The sequence below is a fragment of the Terrapene carolina genome, unplaced genomic scaffold (genome assembly GCF_002925995.2).
Source record: "Terrapene carolina triunguis isolate 2854851 unplaced genomic scaffold, T_m_triunguis-2.0 Scaffold23, whole genome shotgun sequence".
NCBI classification, from domain to species: domain Eukaryota; kingdom Metazoa; phylum Chordata; order Testudines; family Emydidae; genus Terrapene; species Terrapene triunguis.
The window spans coordinates 13,315,675-13,342,576 of NW_020664374.1; the positions used below are offsets into that span (position 1 = coordinate 13,315,675).

Sequence of the window (26,902 nt, forward strand, 5' to 3'; positions counted from 1 at the left end):
CATGATTTATCCCTATCATATAAGATGATAAATTTGCATGCTAGGATCTGTAAATCTGTATTTATCATGCAATGTACAAGCAAATAAAAAAATTTAATTTCCTCTAAGCTTATAGAAACTTTTTAATTTTAAGAATAACTGAAATGTACTAACATCAAGAAATTGAACAGTGCACCAACTTTGGATGGACCCCAATATTAAATAATGTTACAGTGGGCCTTAGAATGTTAACCCTAGTCCTTTAGTTCAGAAGGTCGTTTTCTCGCCTTTGCCCTCACAAACTGAATCACAGCATCAGAGAGATCCAAAGATTTGCCAACAGCATTTTCAAGCGGTAAAATAGCAAGCGATGTCAGTCTCTCGTCGGCAATCATCGATCAAAGATATGTTTTAATGAGCATGAGTTTTGAAAAGCTGCGCTCACCACTTGCGACTCTGACTGGCAGCATGAGCAGAATCCTCAAAGCTATTCACACATTAGGAATAGTTTTCTTCAGCTCTGCATCTTGAATGAATTGGAGAACTTGGAGTGGAGAGTGCTTCCTGTGTGGCAAAATGTGACAGATGATGTCCAGTTTGACATAGAGGTCTTTATCATTGACATCCGAATATTCCCCATGTTGTGTCAGCGTCTGGTGAAGGTCCATACAATTGTTCAAGAGTGTTTTACAGTCTCCTGGAGCTTACTAAGGTCATACAAAACCTCCCAGGTCTTTTTGTGGTGCTTCATTTATCTGAACCTTTCTTCAGTGGACACTTGAGCAGTGTCAATGAGCAAGCAAAAAAACTCCCTCTTGAATTTTTCTTCTGAGTTTCCCATTACCTCATCTTTTCCCTCATAACCAAACAGTCTCTTCTTCCAATGAATATGAGTTTTCTTGAAGACTGGCTGAACTCCTAAGTTTTCCACCATTTCTTTGGCAGCAGTGATGGCATCTTCAAATCCATTGTCTCTGTAGGCCACAACAAAATCAAGGCAACTTCTCACCAAAATAGTAGCGGTTGTCATGTCCATTGACTGAGTTTGTAATGCCTTGCTTAGAATGTTTACTTGGAACAGGATATCATCCAAACCACAATTGAGACCAGAAATTTGAAGTCAGTGATCTGGTTTGGCTAGCTTTGTGCCTTGTTGAATTCTGGCCTCAGCTTTACTCGACTGCACCAGTTCCCTCCAGGCATTGTAAACCTCAGTCACTTGGTACCTCATTGGTCTTACGCTGTCAATGTGGCTTTCCCAGCAAGAGCCATTTATCAGCTTCATGGTCAGATTTGTAACATTGTCTGTGAGGATCTTCCACCTGATAGTTGATGCTGAAAACAGGATGTTTATCCTTTGCAGTACTCTGAAGAGAGATACTGAATCTAAAGATGACAACGCTGCATCTGACACAACCAAGTTGAGAGAATGGCAGCCACAAGGCACGAAAGCTCTTGGATTCAGCACAAGGACCTTTGCCTGGACGCCACTGTTTCTTCCCTTCATGTTCATGCCATTGTTGTAGCCTTGGCCACAGCAGTCCTGAAGCTTTATTTTATTCTCATTCAAAACATTCATAAACAGTTCTGCTAGGTCTTTTCCAGTAGTCATCCACAGACCGGAAACAGATAAAGCATTCGTTTACTTGGCTACAGCCTTCCTCATCATCAACAAATCTTACTGTAAACATCTTTTCACTGTGTCTAATATCAGGAATGCAGTCCATTATTTCGGCGTAGTATTTCATTTTGCTGAGCTGCATCAATATGTTATCAAACACCTTCCTTCCCATAAGGTCAATCAATTTGTTTTGAATAATTTTGCTGCAGTAATGGTCCACAGCTTCTTTACAAACTACTCTACGTAGGTGCTCACGCATGACATCATCGTATTTCCCCAGGAGCTCTACCAAACTGAGGAAATTACCATTATGCTCTGTGAACAACTTATCTGGCGAGCCCTGGAAAGCCAAATTATTCTTTGCCAGGAAGAGAATAATTGAGATCAGACGCTCGAGCACATTCCTCCAATGCTGGGTTTCTGCATTAATGTTGTGCTGGTTTTCAGCATCTGTGCATTTATTCAGCTTGAGTCTGGACTCAACCAACATCCATTTGGAGTAAGCTGTAAAATGGTCGGGTGACTTTTCATGTTGCTTCAGAGAACCAGCTAAATTATGCCAGTGATTGTAACCGGAAAGTGCAAGCAGTGACTTGGCATTCTTGTCAATTATTTTATAACAAAACCTGAACGTTTTGTCCATTGATATTGAGTAGCTAACACCAATTCAGTTTCTCACCATTCTCAAGCACTCTCTTGCAGTGCGACTTAGAGAAGTGTCGCTTCTACTCATTTGCTGGAAATGTTACATTCTCGATTTTTTTTCTTGGCCCGTTCAAAATTGTATTATTATCAGCAGAGTTTAGGATCACTGGCCATAAAGCAGAATCTAATGTATTGATTTGTGGTGTGCAGGTTTTTCTCACTGCTGTTTGTCATCATACGAGGCTAATTCTTTATTGTTTCTCTCCTTTTCATGTAAACCAGATTCTTCTTTGTCATCACTCTTCTTTACAATGCTAGGAAAACTGGATGATTCTCCATCACTTTCCTCACATTTCATTCCTTATCTTCAGGTAAATCTGTTAATTCCTTAGTAATAGGACTTCCACACTTTGCTCCTCAATTTCTTCTGCACTGGGACAATTGGTATTGCCTAAAGCCTGGTCTATGTTCTGCTTCAGATGTTTTCCCATCAAATTTGCCCCTTGCTGTAAACTGGATTGCAGTTGAGCTTTTCACTTCCTATACTGAGCTCCTCAAGGCTTCATCGGGGGCATCTTTTATTTCTTACAAGGGAAAAGAGACAATGTTAGGGAGAGCAAAAGTCTATGTTCCGCAGTCTTAGAGAGTCATCAAACATTGTGTTAAGCATGGCAAAAGAAGTAACAGTATTTCTGTTATATTGTTGCATAGATAGGGTTTGGTAGATATCTCTGGCATCTCATTAAATATGTCCTTTATTAATCGCTACTTACACTCTTCAAGTCTTAAAACACAAGTATACTTTCACAATTACGCAACAAAACAAGGTTCACAATATTGCAGTTGGGCTCTCACTTCACTTCAGTTCGTTCTTTATATCTCGCTGGCTGACTGACTGGCGAATCCCCACCCCTTATATACTCACAAGGGCACGGCTGATGACATTGTAGGAGGTTTAAGGAAAATGTAGTTCTCAGAAAGTCTGGAAGGTTCCATGAGATTCTACAAAGGTCCAGAACATTGTAGAAGATTAGTGAAAAATGAATCCACATATGGAATACCTGAAACATTTTACTTCAAACATTCTCTTTTCCCTTTTGTCGCTAACAGCAAAAAGAGCACCCTGAGCCCAGCACCCCAGGCGATTGCCTGGCTTTCCTGGCCCTAAATCCATTCCTGTGTGGGAGTGGTGGGGCAGTGTGTGTGTGAATTAAGAATCCATGAAAGAAGGAGGACACTGAATGCTCTCAGGAGGACAGAAAATGGGATTATACTTACTTTCAAGGGTATAAGCTGACAGTTAGCTTTTATTGGATATCCAATAAAAGCTATCTGTGTATTGCTACAGATTCCATTTAAAATAAATGTGGGTGAAAGTACATAGTTGGCATGGGTAGTGTCTGCTACAGGTAAAGTTGCGAAAACATTTCTACAGTATCCCCTTGTTTTCATATGCTTATTTCCTGAAACTTTTGTTTTGCACTAAAATTTTCCATACATAGCCTCTATCCCAGCTTTTTCTTTGGTGATGCTTAAGCAAACTCCTTCCATCTCCTTTAGATTTGAAAGGAAAGGCTATGTTCTTCACTGTGTGTGTAAGACTTTAGCACCTTTTAAACTTCGAAACTTGTGCATGAAGGACTATGTACATCAGCATATGCTTTGCTAATCTTAAAAAACGCTTTGAGAATTGCACATCCTATTTTACTGCATCTTTAAACCTAAGTCTGTTTGTTCTTTGATTTTAATCATGTGCTTTCTTCTCAGGTTTCTAGCAGAATACCATGATGACTTCTTCCCAGAGTCTGCTTATGTAGCTGCATGTGAGGCTTACTATAGCACCAAGAATCCTCGGGCAATCTACTGAAGCTTTTAGTGAACAATAAATCCTGCTGTACATAGCCCATGGTTGTTGCTGCTTTGCCACATAGCTACGAGATGAAGATGAAATGGAATTTGTATGGCCTTTTTCAGATAGGAAAAAGGGAGTCGCGTCTATGACTACTGGATTCGTTAGCAGAGATGGACCACTTCTTGTTTTAGAGCCATGCAAAGATTGCATTCTGAATTTCTCCAAGTGTTGCATGTAAGCTGCACTTCTAGAAGAAGCCCTGCACTGACTTCTAATGCATAGGACTGCATATAGTTCTTATTAAGAAGTGTGTGTGGGGGGGGAAGCAGGTGCATTAGCAGTGGGACGCTTTCATGAAAACAAATACCTCATGCTGTCTTTCATTTTAACATGAACTGTTTTCAGCATGAAAAGTTAAACTGGCTTCACTCTCGTGTAAGGAGAATGCATAACTGGCATCCTGTGGATTTCGTTTCACACACAGAACACACACTTCATTTTGTGAAACGGTCATGGCAGGAAAGAGTGCTGCATGTAGAGGAAGAATTGCATAGCAATTTTATTGTCATGGTCTCTGACTCAAGGAAGTAGTTTTCTGTGGCTTAAATGAAAAATGTTGCTTGGTTTTTCTTTTTAAAAGGCATCTGTCTTTCCCATAGTAGGTTGCCACAGTTACAAGTGCAGACCTCACCAGTGATTCATCTTATCCATGTCTGTGAATGATTCCTAAAGGCATTAAAGAACAGGATGTTCTAACAGGTTCTCACAGAGTAAGCATAGAGTGAATAAAGTGACAGCAATTACTTTGGCAAACTTTTTTCTTAATAAAGAAACTGGTTGGTAATTGAAGGTGTGATATTTGGGTGGATGATCTCAAAAATGGGGTTTTGTTTGGACTTTCATTGTATATTTTCACTAATTATTACTATGTAGAGAATGGGGGGTGGGAGTAGTGACTGTAAAAATGGCACCTTTTTATTGTACAATTTCTGTCCGAAAGCAGAGGCACATCTCTTAGATTTACACTGGCAAATTTTACTCTCTTTAGCACTGCAAAACTCTTGCAGCTGTGTGAGAATGAGCTGGATTCTGTTATCCCTCATCCCTCTGACAATACATACTTGGCAGAATTAACTGTTTATCTTGGGTACTTCCATTACTGTGAGTGCCTCGTAATCATTAATGTATTTATCCATACAACACCCCTGTGAGGTAGAGAAGTGCTGTTATCCCCATTTTGCAGATGGGGAATCTGAAGCACAGAGAGGAAAGTGACTTGCCCAAAAACACAAGAAACCTGAGCAGAAAATTGAACCTAGGTCTCCCAAGTCCTGGGCTAGTGCCCCAATCACTGGTCAGTCCTTATTCCCTTGAAGCACCCCAATTCTAGAACGATTGCCTGTGATTCTGGAGCCAAAAAGAACCCACTAGAGCTTGCAGGTCTTGGAGTTAGTAAAACCATCTCTTTCCATGTAAATCACAAATATATTCTGTAAGAAGTAACCCAGATCTGAAGAAAGAGCTCGGTGTAAGCTTGAAAACTTCTTTAATTGGCCCAACTTCTGTTGGGGTGAGAAAGATATTACCTCCCCCACCTCGTGTCTCTAATATCCTGGGACGAACACAGCTACAACAGCACTGCATTACCAGTTAATGTCACTTGTCAAGAGTGGAACGGCATGTTCGAGCCTTGAACTGAAAAGGTAGAGATGACCTTGGTTTTAGTGAATGAGACTCTGCAAAAGGAAAAGCTTCTACAGAGTCTTAACGTCAGGGTAGCTACACTCATTTTGGATCCATACCAAAATGAGATTTGGAGACCCTTATTTCTAAAGATTCATTTAGTGGTGCTATTTTTTAAATTGTATTCCTGTAGTACCAAGTTTCCCGGGCTATAGTCTCCATTCCAAAACTGTAGAGATTCTGAATCTACAGTACAAGCTGAGTAGTTCACGATCCTCTTTAATATGGGACACTCCTGACATAAACTTGATACAGCAGGTAAAAAATACTATTCAAATATTAATGAATGTCTAACAAGATATTAAGCTTAGAATATCGCTGAAACGCCATCCTTAATCCTCTCCATTGTGGCAGAGTGTTGCAGTGCATATGATAGGTCAAATCTTTTTCCCCTATCAATGCCTAAGAATAAGAGGGCAGGTTGAGAGTAGAATTTAAACCTTATTGCATGGTTATGTTTTAACTGTAACAGTGACCTTTTGTGCATGCCATAATTATTTATTAATGTCTGTATTCAGTTTGCTCAGTGATTTGAGAAGCAGTTTAGGTAGTACCTGCATGCATTGTGCCTGGTTCAAACCAGTTGTATGAACTCATTTTCATGAGTAACCAATTTGCCCCCGTCTTTCTACCTCTACACCATTAGGTATAAAAAACAGACTCTTGCATCCTATAAATCTGCTGCAACATGTGTGAGCCTGGTCGAAGTATTCATTGATTTGTGTTGAGTATAACACTAAAGGCAACCTGCAAATCTTCCTACAAAATTTCTTCATCTGGAGCAATATATGACTTGTCCATTTATGAGGACTATTTGCCACTTTAGCAGATTCCTCAAATGGGGCAGAGAGACTTGCAGGCTATCTTTTTATACCTATGGTTTAATTATAGTGGTACTGAAGAAGCTGCTATAGGTGAAGGTTAGTGAGCATTTTGGTTACTTATGATATGTTTTGTAGGCTGCTTGTTTTTAAAAAGAAAATCCTCCCAACAGAAACACTTTGGTTATGTTTAGATCTCACATGTGTGGCTGAGTAGGAGGTAGTTTTACTAATTGTTTTTTAATCAAAGTTTAATATGGATTTTATACTTTTTACTGTGGGTAAGTGACTAGTGCACAGTTATTTAATGCCAGAGTAATTAGATATCTGCTGTTTTTAATAAAAATAATTTTTGAAATGTACAATTGATATAAACAGCAACTAATTGGATATTTCATAAGGATTTTACTCAGTGACAGATGGATGATATGACACACACAATATATACGCAGTATTGCCAACCCCAATCATTCTGAAATCATGAGTTATTCCCCAAAAAGGTGTGAGATTGGCTTACAAATCATGATGTTTACCTTCTGGCTTTTGTAGTCTCTGAGGCACACATGGGTCAAGTTTTCATGCTTTTCTCTGCAACTATGAGTGTTAGAACCTTTTTTGTTTTTTAAATAAGCTGAGATTTTCAGCTAATCACAGGCCTCCAAGAGCTGGGACTTTAGGAAAGTATCACAAGATTGGCAATAAAATTGTGAGTTGTCAACACTGCATTGTTGCAGGATGCCATTAAATTCAACACACACACTTCGCAGTTTTTCTGATGCAAACAGATGTGAGACATAACTCAGCTTCCAATAGGAGTGTTTTTCAGGTAAGAAGTAGTTGCTTAAACAAAATTGTACTGTATAAACTGGTCTACCTATGCCAAAAGGATATATCTGTAGTTTATGGAGCAAATAATACATTTTTATGATTTAAAGTTGCTTGCAGTGAATGTCTAGAGGAAAATGTATAGGTAAATACTGTATCAGCACAAAATTATTACACTTTAGAAAGAAGGAAACAAGATGACATTGTGACACTCTTGAATCACTGATATAGTGGTGATATTGTTGTTCATATTGCTCCTGACCCCCTCCTGAATATTTCAATTTCTTTTGCTTATCATAAGAATAAGGGGGAAATAAGTTACCTAGTGGTATTATCTTACTCCTCTTATTACTGAACCCAGAAGAGACAGGAACTAACTTGTTCTTTCTATCACTGACCAAGCACACACTATGTATATCAACAGTTCAGGCTGACTTGAGGCCCTGTAGTTGCTTGTGGCTAATGGTATTCGGATCCTGTTAGTTACAGAGCCCCATTACTCATAAATCCCTCCTCTGGCCTTGCACCAAACTTGTTATTACAGATGTCCATTTGCATCACCATATTATTAAACAAGAACTAAAAAGACCGTGTCTCTACATGGAGAACAAAGGCTAAAACGAAAAAAAAAAAAAATGCCGAGAACATGGAAGAAGCATATTATTTGCCAATTTTGTCTATGCAAATAACTGGGTAATTTATTGTTCGCAGGAAGAAGCAGCTCTGTGTGGCTTGAAAGTTTGTCTTTTTCACCAACAGAAGTTGGTCCAATTAAAGATTACCTTGCCCACCTTGTCTCTAGGTAATTTATTGTAAATGTACATAAATATTTAGAAGGACTGTAAAGGAAAACTTGGGGCTGGGGCGGGGGCGGGGGGAAATAAGATCAGTCCTACAGATTCAACTGCAATTCCTGACAATGAGGTGTAAGATGCAGATGATGGTGACTGGAGTATAAATGTCTTCAAAGATGCTGGGTTGAGGAGCATGCTGTATGGCAGCTCCTTCCAAACCATTAGGAAAGATGTAGATGGTGGTTCTGTCCCCAGAACCAGTTTCATTGTTCTTGCCAATGCGGGAGAGTCTATATCTCCAGCCTATCAAGATCCACTTTCTGTGGCACTGCTAAACAGTGGCAGTAGTATCCCCTTGTGCTTAGGGAGCTCACACAGCCACATTCCCATCCTCCAATGTTTTTGTGTAGAAGGCAAAGGGGCTACTCTGCTGTCTCTTTTTACTCACATGCCCGTATGCATCAATAACAGAGTGGCCCTAATTTTAGCACAAAAGGGATGAAAGCCAACTCTTGGACCCCATATGGCCAACAGCACCCAACTTCAGACAAATAAATAATGTATTAAATGCTAATCAGTGAGTAGTAGAAAGGGTTAAGATGCTAGTGAAAGAAAAATACCAAGACTACTATTTTATTATCATCTGGGATAGAAGATAAAGCCAAGGGTTCATATGATTCAAAAACTATTGAAGACTGCTGTACAACTAATGTTCATTTTTATTATTAACCATAGATAACATCAGTGATTTGGGGAAGGGCAAATGTAGTTCCAGTCTTTATGAAGGTGAAAAGGGACTCATCACCACATACACATTGTGCTGAAATTCACACTTGTACCAAAGATCCTGACTCCCCCTTTTTTTAAGATGGTCCCTGGTTGCCGGCTAAATAATGCTTTCTAACTGTTTAAAGCTGTTTTTAAATTGGGTTTGAAACTGTTACAAGTAACAGTAAGAAGTAGTCAGTGCGAGCAAATGTCAAAACTCCAGTACAGCTTTCTCAGGGTATGTCTACACTGCAGCTGGGAGAAGCCTCCCAGCCCAGGAAGGTTGACTTGCGCGAGCAGGATTCAAGCTGGCATGCTTAAAAATAGCAATGTGGACATTATGGCTTGGGCTCTGAAGCCTGTGGAAGAGGTGGGCTTGGGAGCCCAAACTCTGGCTCGAGCTGCAACATTGAAGCACCATTTACACAGCTATTTTTAGAGTGCTAGCACAAATCTGGGCTGGGGGGGCTTCCTTGTGGATGCAGTATAGACATGCCCTTAGAGGCCAGTTTCATTCAGGGCTTGTGTGTCAGCTGGAGAAGATGAGGAAATGATGGCAGCCAAGATGAGGAAACTGAACAAAGGAGTCAAAAGGAAGTGTAAATTATATCTACATGTGAGGGGGGAAGAAAGATTGATGAAGACTTCACTAACTATGTCTGCAAAAATGCTGGGAAAGGGGCCCCTCACTGTTCAGAAATGCAGTGACCGCATCTGCAAACCCCACACGTAAAAGATGATTTCCAGGTGGAGATGCTGGAGGCATCCCTGCTGCTTCTGAAAAATGTAAGAATCACCCATTAGAACAAGATATTTTTCTGGGATGGGAAAACTGCTGTTGTTCTAACCAAAGTGCAAAGGGAGATTAGAGTTTCCACCTGAGATTTGGGCTCCTCAGAAGAGGGTTAAATTGAACACCAAATGGTGTGCGATGGGTGTGCAATGTGTGCTTGTGTCAATAATTAAAGAGTGCTTCCTCTTTCATAGGTAATAATCAGTTTGAGGTTCAGTAAAGGAAAGTGAATTCCAAGTCCCATCAAACTGATGGATGTTTTTATTACTGTGAAAATGGAGATGAAGGATTCAAACTGTAAATGGAGGAAGCTTGTTTCCAAAGGGGCTGTTCAAGTGTTGAAAAGGAAATGGTTTAACCTAGTTTTTTAAACAATAATAGTTTAACGTCGGGGTTCTCAAACTTCATGGCATCGCAACCCCCTTGTGACAAAATTACCACAGGACCCCGGGTTGGGGGAAAGGGGGCTGGAGCCCGAGCCCCAGGTGGGGGTGGAGCTCAGGCTTCAGCTTCAGCCCCGGGTCCCAGCAAGTCTAATGCTGGCCCTGGCGACCCCATTAAAATGGGGTTGCGACCCACTTTGTGGTCCCGACCCACTGTTTGGTAAGAAGATATGAAAACCGAAACAACTTTTGGACCTCTCTTATTTCCTTGTCCTTGTTTTATGGCAGAAGTGGGAGGCAGCTCAGATTCTCCATATGTATTGCAACGCCACAAGCCTTGATAATTTCTAGAGTGGAAAGCATAAGAGAGAGGCTGGAAATCTGGTCAAGGTTATAAAACAATTTCCCTCTCATCAGTGTGAGAACCCCATTTTCATGAATTTTAGGAGTTTTTTTTTTCCAAGTCACATAACATGGAGTGTTTTTTTTCTGCTTTAGTTGAAGAATGTAAGGGTGTAGTGATCAATGGCTCGATGTCTAGTTGGCAGCTGGTATCAAGTGGAGTACCCCAAGGGTTGGTCCTGGGGCCGGTTTTGGTCAACATCTTTATTAATGATCTAGATGTTGGGATGGATTGCATCCTCAGCAAATTTGCAGATGACTCTAAGCTGGGGGGAGAGGTAGATACGCTGAATGGTAGGGATAGGGTCCAGAGTGAGTTAGACAAATTGGAGGATTGAGCCAAAAGAAATCTGATGAGGTTCAACAAGGATAAGTGCAGAGTCCTGCATTTAGGACGGAAGAATCTCATGCATCGCTACAGGCTGGGGACCGTCTGCCTAAGCAGCAGTTCTGTAGAAAAGGACCTGGGGATTACAGTGGACGAGAAGCTGGATATGAGTCAACAGTGTGCCCTTGTTGCCAAGAAGACTAATGGCATATTGGGCTGCATTAGTAGGAGCCTTGCCCGCAGATCAAGGGAAGTGATTATTCCCCTCTATTCGACACTGGTGAGGCCACATCTGGAGTATTGCATCCAGTTTTGGGCCACCCACTACAGAAAGGATGTGAACAAATTGGAGAGAGTCCAGCAGAGGGCAACAAAAATGATCAGGGGGCTGGGGCACATGACTTACGAGGAGAGGCTGAGGGAACTGGGGTTATTTAGTCTGCAGAAGAGAAGAGTGAGGGTTTTTTTTATAGCAGCCTTCAACTACCTGAAGGGGGGTTCCAAAGAGGATGGATCTAGGCTGTTCTCAGTGGTGGCAGATGACAGAACAAGAAGTAATGGTCTCAAGTTGCAGTGGGGGAGGTCTAGCTTGGATATTAGGAAACACTATTTCACTAGGAGGGTGGTGAAGCACTGGAATGGGTTACCTAGGGAGGTGGTGGAATCTCCACCCTTAGAGATTTTTAAGGCCTGGTTTGACAAAGCCCTGGCTGGGCTGATTTAGTTGGTGTTGGTCCTGCTTTGAGCAGGGGATTGGACTAGATGACCTCCTGAGGTCTCTTCCAACCCTGATCTTCTATGATAATATGAAGTTGATTATGCCAAGCCCACATTAAAAACATAGGTTGGTTTAGCTGTGTCGCTGAGGGCTGTGCTATATCCACACCGCTGACTGACATAGTTAAGCTGATCTAACCCCTGGTGTACGTCGACAGAAAAATTCTGTCAGCCTAGCTACCACCTGCTAGGGAGGTACTTTAATGACAGTGATGGGAGAACCTCTCCCTGCGCTGTAGGGAGAGTCTGTACTGAAGCACTACAGCTGGCAGTGTTTTTGTTGCTGGCAAGTAGCTTGACAGTTATGAGTACAGGAGTAATTTGGACAAGAGAAAATGCAGCAGCCAATCAGAATAGAAAGACTTGCAAAATGTGCAAATCCCAGTATTCTGGCTGTTATGGTTATCCAGTTACAGTACAGAGATTTACATACTGTGTGAGCAGCAAAGAGTCCTGCTGTTCATCCGACGAAGTGGGTATTCACCCACGAAAGCTCATGCTCCAATACGTCTGTTAGTGTATAAGGTGCCACAGGACTCTTGGCTGCTTTTACAGATCCAGACTAACACGGCTACCCCCCTGACACTTGACATACTGTGTGATTACTAAGAAATAACAGCATAATGATGATGCAAACGGGACACCAATAGACTAGTTGTATTGTAAGATATTGTCTAATTGATTTGTGCAGTCATGCATTAATAATTATACAGCATCCCTGCATCTCGACAGAGACCAAAGTTCTATTTTGGTATAATAATATTCAAATGGAAAAAAGATATATCTGGTCAACCTATGGTGTATAGCTTAATGTTGATATCTTGATGTCTTTCAATGCTATGATAGGAATACTTTTTATGTTTAGAATAACTGAGGGCGGATGTGTGGCCAGAAGCTTTGAGCTGAAGTGAATTTATTTTTTATTACTTACTCTTAAGAGCTGTTGATAAGTTACTACTTCTGTTTCAAGCTTTTATAATATATCATGAACACGCAGGTGTTGACATTTCTCTCTCCTTCCTAATTTGGAAACAGATAAGATGAGAAATGAAGTACAAGATTTCTCCTGTTAGTAAAATTGATCTGTGTGCATATCTGTTTAAATATGTAAAAGCATGCAGTTGTCATTATAGTGAGTCAATAATTAACACATGTTGTCATGCTGTACTTGAGTTCTGTGTCATTGTTTATAATTAAAACATTTATTTAGAAGACTAATTTAGGAGCTCAAAAATATTTTCAACCAATGAGACTCTCATTATGATGTAAAATGCTTAAATAAGTAGTAAGGTAGTCATGGTATAGGTACTTGGAGGCACGTAAGTTGATGAGTTGTAGGCAACATGAGTTCATAAACAGCATGTGCCAAACTTAATTGCTTTCTTTGATTCAATTACAATTTCAATAGATAAAGGATATAACCTAGCTAGATTTCTGTAAAGGTTCAATGGGTTACCACATGGGAGTCTAATTAAGTTGAAATGATATTGTTTGAATAAACATAATAATTTTGGTGTTAATACAAAATTGGCTGAACAACAATAAATAGAGAACAATTATAAATGGTAAAATATCAAAGTGGGGCTCAGCAGGAGCAGCATATTGGAACTAGTATTGTTAAATTTCTTAAGTGATCTGGCATAATAACAGAAGTAAAAACCTGTACATTAATCAGATTCACAGATGCTACCATATAACAAGTGATTTCAAAGAAAGTGCTTGTTAGAGACAAACTACGGAATGTGTTAATCCAATTTAGAGAAATGAGAAACATGGAGATGATTTTTGAGAAATGCAAGGCAATTTTGTAAGCTAAGGTAACACTAATGTTAGTAGCCGCTGGAGTCGATAGATTACCGCTTTTGCCAGCTGACAAGAATAAGTTTTCTATAACTCTGCCTCATGTCATGTAATAGGCCAGGCAATTCAGCTCAGGCTTTAACAGCAATCTTGTGTGTCACGCTCTTTTGCTCAGAAATAGAGCTTGCTGGAGGACAACAATTAAAGTAAGCAACAACTTTTGTAATTTGTTTCCATGCTACATTGGAGTGAAAGACAAATCTTTTCAACGTTTTCACAAAACAGAATTGTGTTGAAATGTCCATTTTCATATGGTCAGGTCAGGTTTTCAATTTGTGTCTTGGCGTTCCTCTGTCTCTCCCTGGAAGTGACCAAGGAGTTCACCCTGTACCTCAAACCTTCCCATTGAAAACTTCATCCAACTTGATGCAAGTCCGGCAAAAAGATGGAACAACCTGAATCCCTTATTGTGGAAAAGGGCTTTGCACAAAACCGGAGGAGAAGGTTGCTGTGCTTCCAAAATTTCTGAAAACAAGTGATATTGCAGATAAATATGAGAAGAAGAAATCCTCCACATTGATGTATGTGGCAGATGTTAGGGGCTTAGGAATGTACAATAGATTGTGCACAAAGAGTAGACCAAGCTGCTAAACAAAGCCATCCAAAGCTTTTGAGATTATTGTGATCCATGAAATATTGTCACTTTACAAGAAACAAGCTGACGGGGAAACCACTGACCATTATTTGTGCCCTTGGGCAAGTCACTTAATCTTTCTGTGCCTCAGTCCATCTGTACAATGCAGATAACTACACTTCCCTACCTCACAGAGGTATTTCTAAAGATTCTGAAGTGCTTGGTCACTATGATGTGTGTGTGTGTGTGTGTGTGTGTGTGTTGGGAGACATGGGTACAATAGATATTTAGATACTTTTCCAAATGAAATGGGAGGCAAGCAGTGAAAGAACTGAAGTGCATGTACAAAAGTGTGGCAAGGCATTAAGACAAAAAAGAAAAAGCACCCCCCAACCCTACTTGACAGTCCAAGCATGGAGGCCAAGAACTGAATTGGCACAGAATGAGTTACTCCCTAAAAGCGATCCCTTTCAGTGCAGGGGTGGGATGGATGAGACAAGGGAGCTTGCAGTATCTTTCTTTAAAAAAATAGAGGGTGTAATAATACGAAATAAAAATTGTTCCTGCAACACACACTTCTGTTTCTGGAGGCGGAAAAAGGTGAGTGCACACACGGCTGCTCTAGCTGACACAGCAGTTGCATTATGTGGGTCGGGGTGCTTTTACATAATGTGGCATGGACACAAATTCAAAAGGTTCTCCTTAAACACCTTCAACCCAAACTATTAAAACATGATCTCTCTTTATTTTTATGCAAAGCACTGTTTTGGGGAGATTTTAGTCTGTCTCTCATTAGCACAATATTTTCTTTTCCACTTCCTGTTCGTATGTTATGGCCATTTTTTACATGTTTTTCCCATGGCTTTCAAATCATTAGGATTAGAAGAAAGCTACATCACTTTAGAAGTCCCTGTACATTTTCAAAATGATTGAGCTGTTTTCTGTTTAAGACTATTGGCTTGTTTCACATCTCTTGGTGAATGTGGCATGCAAATGAGCCATGCTGCACCTGGGGTGGGGAAGTGACTTGTACAGTCAGGATCCCTGGGGAAGGAGCAGTTTGCTGGGTATGCAAAACTTCTGAAAATCAGGCTCTTTATTTAAGGTTTCTAAATGCAGAGTTAGATGCCAAATTTAGCTCCCTCCCCTTCCCATTTTTGACAATGTCTGCCAATAAACTTATATGTAGTTTTGTTTATGATTGAATGCACAACCCACAATATAATGGTAGAATACTCTTTAATCAATAGCCTGTAAAAATTAAAGAAAAATGTTAGATGGAAAATGTTACATTGGCGTGTGCGGTTGTAATTGTTCTCTTTGTTCTATGCAGGAGCATAGCCATGGGTGGACCTGGGTTGGCTGTGAGCACTCACGACTACCTAAATCTGAGCAGGGTGTAGTACTGCTAGGTGTAGTCCTGAAGCTATTGCTAATAGTTAAGCAGGAGTGATTTTCAACAAAGTGGATGACCAGCTGTCTACCATAGAGAAAGAGTGGACTTTATTTTGGGATTCTATCACAGAGATTCCTGGAGAACAACTGGGACTAAAGAGAATAAAAAACCAATGCTGAATTACAGATGATAACTTCATATTATGGGGGAGAAAAAAAAGGTGCAGTGCTGATGGGAAGGTCAGAGGCAAGTCAGTGAGGGGAGGAGGAAATGGGTAGTAGAGGAAAAGAAGCTTCTTGAAAAAGCAGTCAAGAAGGCTTGTTAAAATGATCATAATCAATGGTGAAATAATATGGCACAGTGCATTGAGGAAATCTCTGAAAGACATGTCCAGAAATGAGACTTTGAAGGCCTTAATTGGACATCCATTCTCATGGCTTCTGCCAGTTAAGGACAAAAATGGAGAACACTGCCAGGATATTGATGCACAACTTAGGCATTGGTGTGAGCATTTTTGTAAAGTAATGAATGGATACCCACCAGAATGTAAACTACAACTTCATCCAAAATGAACCCCGCAGAAAGCCGTTTGGTGTCACTGTCCACAGCATCACTTCCTCTAAAACATTTTCTGAAATGATAACCCACCCGGTCTTGACAATATTTCATCTGAACTGCTTAAGATTGTAGATCTGGACTTAGTTCAATGGCTTCATAGAGTTGTCTTAAAAGTTTGAGAAACTGGTCACATTTTAGAAGATTGGGAAAGGGGGGGGCTGCGTCTTCCCTTTTTTGATGACAATCCCAGGGAAGGTGTTTATGATCATACCATTGAGCCAACTGAAATATTGTCTCAATCCAAAAATTAGAGACAACCAGTGTGGTTTCTGCACAAGTTGATCTTATGCTGTGTGAAATGTTACTGAAACACAAGTATAGCAACAAAAGGGAGTTAATAGACTTTGTTTATAGACTTTGCAGCTACTTTTGACTCAGTGCGTCAAACAGTACCATGGATACTTCTACACCAGTATGGGGTGTCTGAGCACTTAGTGTGCCTAGTGCAGGAAAGGTACCACAGTGCATTTAGCTGTAGGCAGGCCAATGGATGAATTAGGCTGGTTTTCAGTATAAACAGGAGTGTGCCAGGGATGTTTCTCTCACCTACCTTATTTAATATTCTAATAGACTATCTGATGGCAAGGCTGATTGAGGCCAAAGTAGGAGGTGTGAAATTTTGAGATTTGTCTCAGAGGATCTCAAGTATGTGGATGATATTACCTGATTCTGAGAGGCTACTGACCAACTACAGCTAATGCTGAAAGAGCAGTGAAAAATTGCAGAATCTATGGGTCTTAAAATCAATGGTGATAAAACCCGTCTTCCATAAAACAGAAATCAATGACCTGCATATGGATGGTAATGACATTGAATGGGTGAATAGTTGTATCTATCTGGGTAGTCAGTTGACAGCAGGAGGTTCTGCAACTGAAGTAATCATGTCAGATTGGTCTTGCATCAGTGGCATTTCAGCATCTTCAAAGGCCTCTGTTTAGCTGGTGGGATATCTGTGTGACAACTAAGATGTAAGTATTCAACATGGTAGTAATGACAGCTCTGTTACATGGAGCAGAAACGTAGCTGTTAAAAATAGCTGAGGAGAAAGAACTAAACAGTTTTCACTGTCCAAAGTTACGGTGTATTTTTTAACATCCATTGGTTTGATTTCCTCACAAATGAAGTGTCTAAGAAGCTCTTCCAGCAAGTTGCAGTCTTGCATCAGCTGAGAATAAGATGACTGCGATGATGGGGTCATGTCCAATGTGCAGAAGAAGGTACGCTTTGACAGAAGGTGTATAGAGCTGAAATTTACGGAAGTAGAGTACGAGCCAACCTCAAATGAGGTTGGAAGATGCAATTTTGAGGGATTTAAGAAGCCTAAATCCTCCCATACTGACTCTTGCTGAAGGAAGAAAACTTTCAAGGGATCGTTCAAACTGATAGTCAATTCTACATGCCACCACGGCTACATTGTAGCCACGTGAATATGCTGCTGCTGTAGTAATGCCAGGTACTCCTGAGCATTACTCAGGCACCTGAAATCCAGGATGCACTGACATTTTGGCACATCAGAAAGCTATGCTCCAGCAGCTCTGCCGTGTCATTTTGAGCCACCCTGTGCATGTGCCCCGTCTGGCAAGTGAAGCCCCACATCCAGCACACCAGAGCCAGAGAGAGGGCAGGGTGTGGTGTCATGGGTGGGGCCCTACCTCTGTGCAGACACACGAGTCACCTGCTGCTGTGGTGGGCTCCTCCAGCTTGGTGAGTGGTGAGAGCCAATGGGCTGGAGCAGGGAGCTAGGCCCAGCCCCCAGGGACAGGAGTACTGCTATGGGGTGAATGCCTGGGGCTTGCTGTCCAATTCCCCTCCCCCCAGGACCTTCCTTCCACAATGGCCTCACATCTCCCCCTCAGAGAGTGGGCTTGTCCTCATGCACACAGGGGAGGGGGGAGGTGCCTATCCACCCTGTGCACCCAGAGAGCCCTTCCCCACAGAGCTGGAATCCCGGTCACTCCCCCGACCCAGCTACAGAACCACCCTCATATAGAGCCAACACAGACCCCCCTCCTTCCTGTGTGGGTGTTGGGGCAGCTCCTCCGCCTCATGGGGCCCACGCTTTATTTCGCACTCCCAAAGGCCATAGCTGTATGTACCAGGGGCAGGCATCTCCTCCAGTCAGATAAGTTTCTCTTGCTTCTTCCCTAGCTTAGACCCAGGGAGTTGGGTGGCCTTGGATCAGGTGGCTAGTCTGTGCCGCCGCATCCACACCACTATTTTTTGTGTGCTAGTTTGAGCAGGGTTAGTGCGAGTCTGTCATTTACCATCCACCATATGTTAGGGCCCACCCAAGTTTTCATTCCTCGCTACACCACTGGTTCTATGTGGTGTGTATTGTTTTACAGACTGTTTAAAAAAGGAATCCAAAGTAATCACTGTATTTTTCGCCTGCCACAAAATATATTAACATTTTGCACCCCGTCTATATATTTCTTAAAAGTATGTGTAACAGGACCATGTATATTGTTTTCACAAACCTCTCAGAACAAAGCTGGTTTGTTTGGTGGTGGGTTTTTTGTTTGTTTGTTTGTTAATATTTAGGGTTGAGTGAACTATGTTTAAGATAGCTTATTAATGTTATAGAAAAGCTTTGATGCTGACTAACTGCAGTCAATAAGGGTCTTTTAACACAACTTCTGGTGTCTTGCTTGAATTGCAGTTTCCCCTCTAGTTATAAAAGATTGCTGCTGGGACTGTCAGTTTGAGTAATTTCACGTGCTTTTAAGGCCTGCAGCTGTTAATGGACTTCAAGATCACCAGTTTGATAAATAATTCAGCCTTGAGCCATTTTTATTGCAGTTTCATTTTTCATATTTTGCTTCTCTGTACTGATCGTATCAAATCTAAGTCTGCTTTAAATTTAATTAAGTGTCTGGGTTTGGCAGGGCAACATGGTTTCCTAACCTATAGGAGTCTTACAATACAACAAAGAAGCTTAATTCATACACTTGCTGTGAAAAATCAGATTTCTTTAAGCTGAAATGACAGGCTTTTCACATTTAAGACACGTTTTAAATGGCTGACTTAAAAGTTTAACTGTATTGTGTGAATAAGGAAACTATAAGTGTCTAATTACTTTATCAGCACTGTGAAATGTACTTCACATTTTGTAAATCATTTTGCTAAGTTATTGGATTTTCATCTAAAATAGCAGTTAAAATGGGATGATGACCAGATGAATGCTTAATATATTTTAGTTAATATGATCTGTATTCTTCAAAAGAACTACGTTACATTTTTTTAAATTATAAATTGTGGCTTAATCTTCAGACAACCACATCCTTCCATTCCAAGCCCTCCCATCCTGCCATAACTCTTGATCCAGATTGTGAAAGTGGGCCTTCGATTCTTCACATAGACTGCATTGGTGTTTTAGTTTCTAATTACATTGCTGCATTAAACCACTTGTAACCAAAAACTATGTATAATTTAGACATAAGCCATGTCTACACTACAGAGTTAAGTTGATGTAAGTTATGTTGACGATCATAAACTGCTGTAATTACATTGCTTATGCATGTCTACACAACGCTCCTTGTCAGGGCCAGCGCTTCCATTTAGGCAACCTAGGCAGTCGCCTAGGGCGCCAGGATTTGGGTGGGGGCGGCAATTCGGCGGCGGGGGGTCCTTCCACGCGCCGGGTCTTCGGCGGCAATTCTGCGGCAGGTCCTTCACTCGCTCCGGGACCCGCCGCCGAAGTGCCCCAAAGACCGGGAGCGCAGAAGGACACCCCCCCCCGCCGCAGAATTGCCGCTGACGACCGGGAGCACGGAAGGACCCCCGCCTAGGGCGCCAAAAACCCTGGCGCTGCTCCTGCTCCTTGTGTCGCAGAGCGCATCCACAGTTGGTGCTCTAGCACTGACAGAGAGACCAATGCACTGTGGGTAGCTATCCCACTGTGCAAATTGCCACCTTCTCCTGCTAGGAGTTCTGGGAATGGATTGCAGTGTATCATGGGGGTGGGATCACAACCCCAGGATGCAGTTTTCTCTGTCCTATAATTCCAAGGGCTTCCAACTACATTTAGTGTCATTTTTCAACTGCTCCTGTAAACTTTGTGCACACCATCTCTATCTGAAAGCATGGATCCTGCACTGCTCACCAGCCTTGTGATAAGTGTTATGAACACAACGTGGATGCTGCTGCTGTGCACCATGGAAAGAAACAATTCAAGATTGATGTTGGCATTCACAGAGCAGCTGCACATGGTGGACCGTTGCTATTGGGCTCAGAAAACAAGCACTGAGTGATGGGACTGGATTGTGATGCAGGTATGGGATGATGAGCAATAGCTACAGAACTTTCGTATGCACGAAGCCACCTTCCTTGAACTGTGTGTGGAACTCACCCCTGTTCTGCGGTGCAAGGACACCAACATGAGAGCTACCCTCATAGTGGAAAAGCAAGTGGTCATCGCTGTGTGAATGCTGGCAACTCCAGACTGCTACCGGTCAATTGCGAATCAGTTTGGAGTTGGGAAGTCCATTGTGGGGGTTGCAGTGATGCAAGTGTGCATTAATCGCTTCCTGCTATGAAGAACTGTGACTCTGGGCAAAGTGCAGGAAATAGTGGATGGCTTTGCGGCAATGGGATTCCCTAACTACTTCTCTGCAGGAGCTGGTGGATCACTGGGATCATTTCACTGACATCAATGCGGGGTGTCAGGGAAGGTGCATGAGGCACACATCTTTAGGAACACTGGCCTGTATAGAAAGCAGCCTGCAGGGACTTTCTTTCCAGACCAGAAAATTCCAATAGGGGATGTGTAAATGCCCGTAGTGATCCTGGGAGACCCAGCCTACCGCTTACTCCCATGGCTCATGAAGCCTTGTACCAGAAACCTTGACAGCAGCAAGGAGCACTTCAACCACAGGCTCAGCAGGTGCAGAATGACCATAGAATATGCATTTGACAGATTAAAGGATTGGTGGTGCTGCCTTTTTGACAGGTTAGACCTCAATGAGGAAAAGATTCCCATGGTTGCAGCAGCCTGCTGTGCTATGCATAACATTTGTGAAGCCAAGCGGGAAAAGTTTCCCCAGGGGTGGAGCATTGAGGTGGCTCGCCTTGCAGCTGATTTTGAGCAGGCAGATACCAGGGCTATTAGGGGGCTATTTGAATCAGGGAGGCTTTGAAACAGCATGTTGACAATGAGCCACTGTAATGTCTTTCTGTAATGCATTCAGGCAAGTATGTTGCCACTTTGAATGACACTTGTAATGATTCCTGCCTGAATGTTAATTGTAGTATGCAAATGTGCTGATTGCCATTGTGTGTGAATTTCTGCTGCAACCACTGTATATAGGTCACAAATAAAGAATCATTATCTTTGTAAGACTAAATTTTTATTAAACAGCAATACATAGAGTAACATTTCTTACAAGGGCTATGACTTTGAGCAGCACTCTCTGAAATGAGGATCTCACAGCTGTGTAAATCCAACTGTCGTTATGGAAAATGTCTCTGGGGTACTGTGATGGGCTGGGAACGTTCGGGGAATGTCCGTGGGGAGTTTGGCGAGGGCATGGAATGCAGGAGGAGTTGAGCACAGATGTGTTCCGACCTGAGCATCTCTGATTGGTCCTCCATGAGCTTTATCATCCGCTTCTGACCCTCTATTATTCACTCCTGCCCCTGTCTCCTCCCCTGGCTATCCATTTCTAGTTTTTCATTTATTGTCTCTCTCCCCGCTGAAGTGATGATTAGACGATTGCTGCACGTCTCGAAACATGTCCTCCTTGCTCCTCCTCATTCGCCTCCTTCTCTGCCAGAGGTGCTCTGCTGGTGTGTAGGAGCTGGTCCTCAAGGGCTCATCTAGAGAGGCAAAAGAAATAATAGAGTCAGTATTGTGTGTGCATTCACAGTCTTGAATCATAAGTTACATACATCTCTTTCTCACTTTCCCTTGGCAAGCATGGAGCACATCCGGAGCACTAAACATGGTGAGTTTGGCCCGAGGGTTGTGGGAGAGAGGTGCAAGATGGGACAAAGGGTCTGGGTGGTTTCAGAAGAGCATCAGTACAAGCGCTTAGGGGCACTATTCTGAATCCTGGCATGGTTTTCCACAGGAGGGGGTGATCTAAGCTGATATCTCACTACTGAGGGTAACCGAGGATGCAAGGGTGCATCTCCTGTATGCGTGTGGCTTCAGACTGGGTCCATATGCTGCTGGCCTGTGTGCTTGTTTGAGACATGCAGAAGTAATTGCCAATTGACGAAGCAAAGTTTCCTACATTGGGGGAAGAAACAAAGTAGCTTTGCCAGGGAACCTTCAGCAAAGAATTGCAGAGTATCTCCAGGAAAGTTTCCTAGGCCTTCACTGCATAGCTGCACAGGGGAATGAGAAACCGATGCAAACATTACCTAATGTTTCAGTCCCTTCTCCCATGTGCACCATGTAACCAAATAAAGGACACCTCTACCTCACATAGCAGTTCAGTATCAAAGCAAAATAAGTACTTATCAGAGCCCCCTGCTTCTGCTTTAGGCACACCATAGCCACAATGCTGGGACTTGCTAAACCACTCTGGGGTCCAAAAGAGGCCCTGGCTCACCGTGCCACTGGACAAGCCTCTCGCCTGTCCCATATCCTCCTCCAACTCTACCTCTGTGTCCACTACTTCATCCTCTGGGTTGACTCATGGGGCTCTTGACAGTGGAGGTGGAGTTGCCACCAAGGATGGCATGCAGCTCCTTGTGGAAGCAGCATGTTTTCAGCACCGCACCAGAGTAACAGTTGGCCTCCCTTGCCTTCTGGTATGGCTGCCTGCCTCAGCTCCTTGAGCTTAGCACAGCACTGCTGTGTATCCCTTTTGTGCCCCTTCTGATTGATGACACATGCAATCTGCCTCCTCTCCCCACAGACCCACAGATCCATCAACTCCAGTGTACTCCAGGCGAGACAGGTTTGCTGTGGAAAGCCAGCATGGTCACCTGGGAAGATGCGATGTGAACTGTCCATGCCAAGCAAACAGGAAGTGGAATTTCAAAAATTCTGGGGCTTTAAAGTGGGAGGGGCTCATATCTGTGTACCTGGCTGCAGGGCAGCCGAGTAGAAACTGCTGACCAGAGCGGTCAAAATGGGCATTATGGGGCACATTCTGGAGGCCACTTAGGATTACATAAAGCAATCACACTGTTTACGCTGACACTGCGTTGCTCTAACTTCGTCGCAAAAAGCTCTATGCTGTTCATCAAGGTAGTTTTATTATGTTGGCTGAGCAGGAGTGTTAAAATGGCAGGAGGAGCATTGTTGTGTGTACACTTCCACTGGTTTGTCGATGAAACCTGACTTTTGTTGACAAAACTATGTAGTGTAGGCAAGGCCTTACAGTCACGATTTCCCAAGTACAAGCCCCCTTCCATTTCAGAAAAATTCTTTCACTTTTGAATTATCTCACAAAAACTACTAACAAGAATCTATGCTCAGAAATGAAACACCAATAGCGTGCCATAAAAAATACAAGTCAATGTAGTCTGTCGTATCTCATCTTCATCCTTTTAGCCCCAGCAAGATGAAAGTTACACAACAGCACTGTTAGCATCATTCTCTTGGACTAAACACAGTCACAGATGTCCTGTCAAGACACCCAGCTTCGTCTCTTTGCTTTAGTAACAAACACAATAAGATTTGTTAATCACCATTGGTTTCTATTCTATGGTGGTTATTGGCCTTTCTTCTTCTTCTTCTTTTGCTATACTGATAGCACATTGACTCTTCATCTTCCTTAAAGTCATCAAGATGCCATATATTTGTTTTTCTCTCTCCTTGAAAGATCCAGCATATGGATATGTCTTTACTGTAGACTTAACTCTAGTTATCTACACTCAGGTTACTCTTCTTGAGTTAGCCTAGCATGAGTGAGAGCACAGAGCAGCCACAGCCACACTGTGAAACAACACTTGTTGGTGTGTCCACTCTGGCTCTGTTTTCAGTCGTTTGTGCATTGCTAAGACTTCTGGAGGCATATTCTGCAGAAACTGAGCTACTCTACGAATTCTCTTGCTGTGTATTGTGGAAGAACTTCTATTGGGCAGGGGTGGAGGAAGTTGTGGGAAGGGATGAAAGTACTAGCAGCACTTTAATGGTGCTAGCCTGCATCCATACTACAGAATGGTCACGTTAGCAGCTAGTTTAGCAGCTAACGAGCAACAAGTTGTGCTCGTTAAAGTTTTAGCCTATGCCCCCTGACGGGCTAGTCAACTTTAGCTAAAAGCACTAGTGCACTTGAGTTAAGGGATTTTGTGTTTGGATGGGAGTTGACTTAGTGGCAACACTTGAATTATAACTTGTTAACTTTGCAGTGAAGACCAGTTTTATACCTTCCTATGTCACATTCTTACTGGCTTTTGGGAGTGAGGGGCGAACCTCAGAAGGCTTGGAGGTTCTGTCTGTTTCAGCATCCAAAGATTTGGCTACTTATCCAAATGTATATGTCTCTTTGGTCTGGAAATCTCACATGATCAGGTTTCTTTCAAATACTTCCTTGCTTTAGTTGGGCTGAAAATATGTATACGAGGGTGATGTCCAATATTTTGGTACTTCAGGTTCTCAGCCATAAGGAAATGTGTCTTAGTGTGATAAAAAAGAAATGCACATATTTGGAAACTGTTCTACTTCAGAAGTGACAGTGTGTTTGTTTTGGAGCTGTAAAGTGTGTTAGTATGTTTGGGAGTTTTGATGTTCGGATGGTATTGCATGTGTCAAGATTTGACTGGATGGTAATAGGACAGTAACAATTCAAACAATAAACTTCACTTGGATACTATATTCAGGGCACCACAGAGGTGACTAAAACAAATGTAAATACAATTGTATTGCTGCATAAACTAATCTTGTCCCATGTGTTTTGTCATAAGGTCAGAGAGCGATTAAAGATCCAGCCTCTATATACATTTTCATGAGAGAGGACTCAGCTCCTAAGGCATTAGTGTCTCCTTTAATGCTACTGCAATTGTGCTGAATATAGTTGCACATTAAGATCATAACCATTAGACTCATGTAGGGAAAATAGCCTTATTGGGTACCTCACTTTTAATCTAAACACATGCCCCTTTTTGATCCTGTATGTGTTTAACTGGGAATTTTAGTTCTATGACTTAGTATATTTAAAGATGAACAGCCTAATGATCTGTAGATGCCACCAGCTCATCTGAGACTGTGAGATGATCTATTACAGAGAGATTTAAAAGGTTGGCCAGAAGAACACAGTGGGTTGACATTGTCTCTTTCTTGTAGTAGAATGGTTTGCCATTAAAATGTGTGGGAAAATGGGATGGTGCCAAAGTGGTATCTTTGGCACAAAACCAACAAGTTTTTAACAAACTTCCATACCATGGAGGCACAGTAAACATTTTCTCTTTTGATGGAACTGTAGGCACCGATTTCCAGCTTCCAGTATCTGCAAACGCTGAACAAAAAGATAATCCCAAACAATGCAGTCATACTCAAAGATGTGCTGCTAAATTTAAATCCATAAATACTCATTTATAAGAACAAGATACATAAGACAGGAAGAAATTGATTTGAAAGATGGGAATTGACAGAATTGTTCTGTAAAGTGCCATAATGAATAAGAACTGCCACTCAAAACAGAGAGTGAGCAACCAGATATTTAATGCCCACTTTACCTCTGTTTTTTTAAGTCCTGCGGGCAGTAGCTTTGCTTTTCACTTCCACATAATTCTAAAGTGTTTAATACCACATGTTAAGTGCTTTCCCCAGATGCTATGGTGACTCCTAAGAAGTGAAAAGAACTTGTCTTGTTTGCAGAACTTGGCTTACACACTTGCGTCCCTGGGAAATCATTTTGTACATGCATGGTTTTGCAAAAGGAAGTTATTCAGGGTCAGAGTTTAGTTTAGCTACAAGAAAGGGGAGTTGTATTTGTGAGAGTTTATCTACGTGCTCTCAGACATCTTTACTGCAAGAAAAAGGTTTTATTTTAGACCCACATTTGCATAATATAATTGTGATGGGTTTGGTCACAGAGACTCCCCTCAATGCTGTCACTCAATGAGCTGGGATACCACTGAGAACACCCCTCCTGCCAGAACAGGTGCCCCTCCACTCCTGTCTTGCTGAGTTAGACACTCCAGTCAGCTCCAGCATAGACCCAGAGGTTGGGCCACACCTCTCTGCAGTTCACTGAAACTGAAATTCACTCAGCCCAGGGGCTTCTCAGTTAACAGGGACTTTCCCAGCGCTCAGCGTTCAGCCTTTCTGGAAGCCAGAATCCCTAATAAATTCATTTTACTCTGTATAAAACTTATATAGGGTAAATTCAGAAATTGCTTGCCCTCTATAACACTGATAGAGAGATATGCACAGTTGTTTGCTCCCCCAGGTATTAATCACTTACTCTGGGTTTATTAATAAACAAGTGATTTTATTAAGTATAAAAAGTAGGATTTAAGTGGTTTCAAGTAATAACAGACAGAACAAAGTAAGTCACCAAGCAAAATAAAACAAAACTTGCAGTAGAAATAAGCCTAATACATTAAGAAACTGATTACAGGTAATATCTCACCCTCAGAGATGTTCCAATAAGCTTTCACAGACTAGACTCCTTCCTAGTCTGGGCCCAATCCTTTCTTCTGGTACAGTCCTTGTTAGTCTCAGCAGACATCTCAGCTGGTAAGCAGGGGTTTTCTCATGACTGGCAGCCCCTTTGGTCCTGCTTCCCCCCCCTTTTATAGCTTTGGCACAAGGCGGGAATCTTTT

The 26,902-nt window shown here is 42.0% G+C and overlaps 1 protein-coding gene across 1 annotated transcript in view; it reads left to right on the top strand.

Moving 5' to 3' along the window:
- The window catches only part of LOC113406224 (male-specific lethal 3 homolog), a 36,684-nt gene extending 32,110 nt beyond the window's left edge, over positions 1 to 4,574 (top strand). Inside the window, exon 13 of the mRNA XM_026649597.1 lies at positions 4,013 to 4,574. Within this exon, the coding sequence (XP_026505382.1) occupies positions 4,013 to 4,112 (100 nt within the window). The 3' untranslated portion in view covers positions 4,113 to 4,574. The remainder of the gene's footprint in view (positions 1 to 4,012) is intronic.
- Positions 4,575 to 26,902: the final 22,328 nt, after the last annotated feature.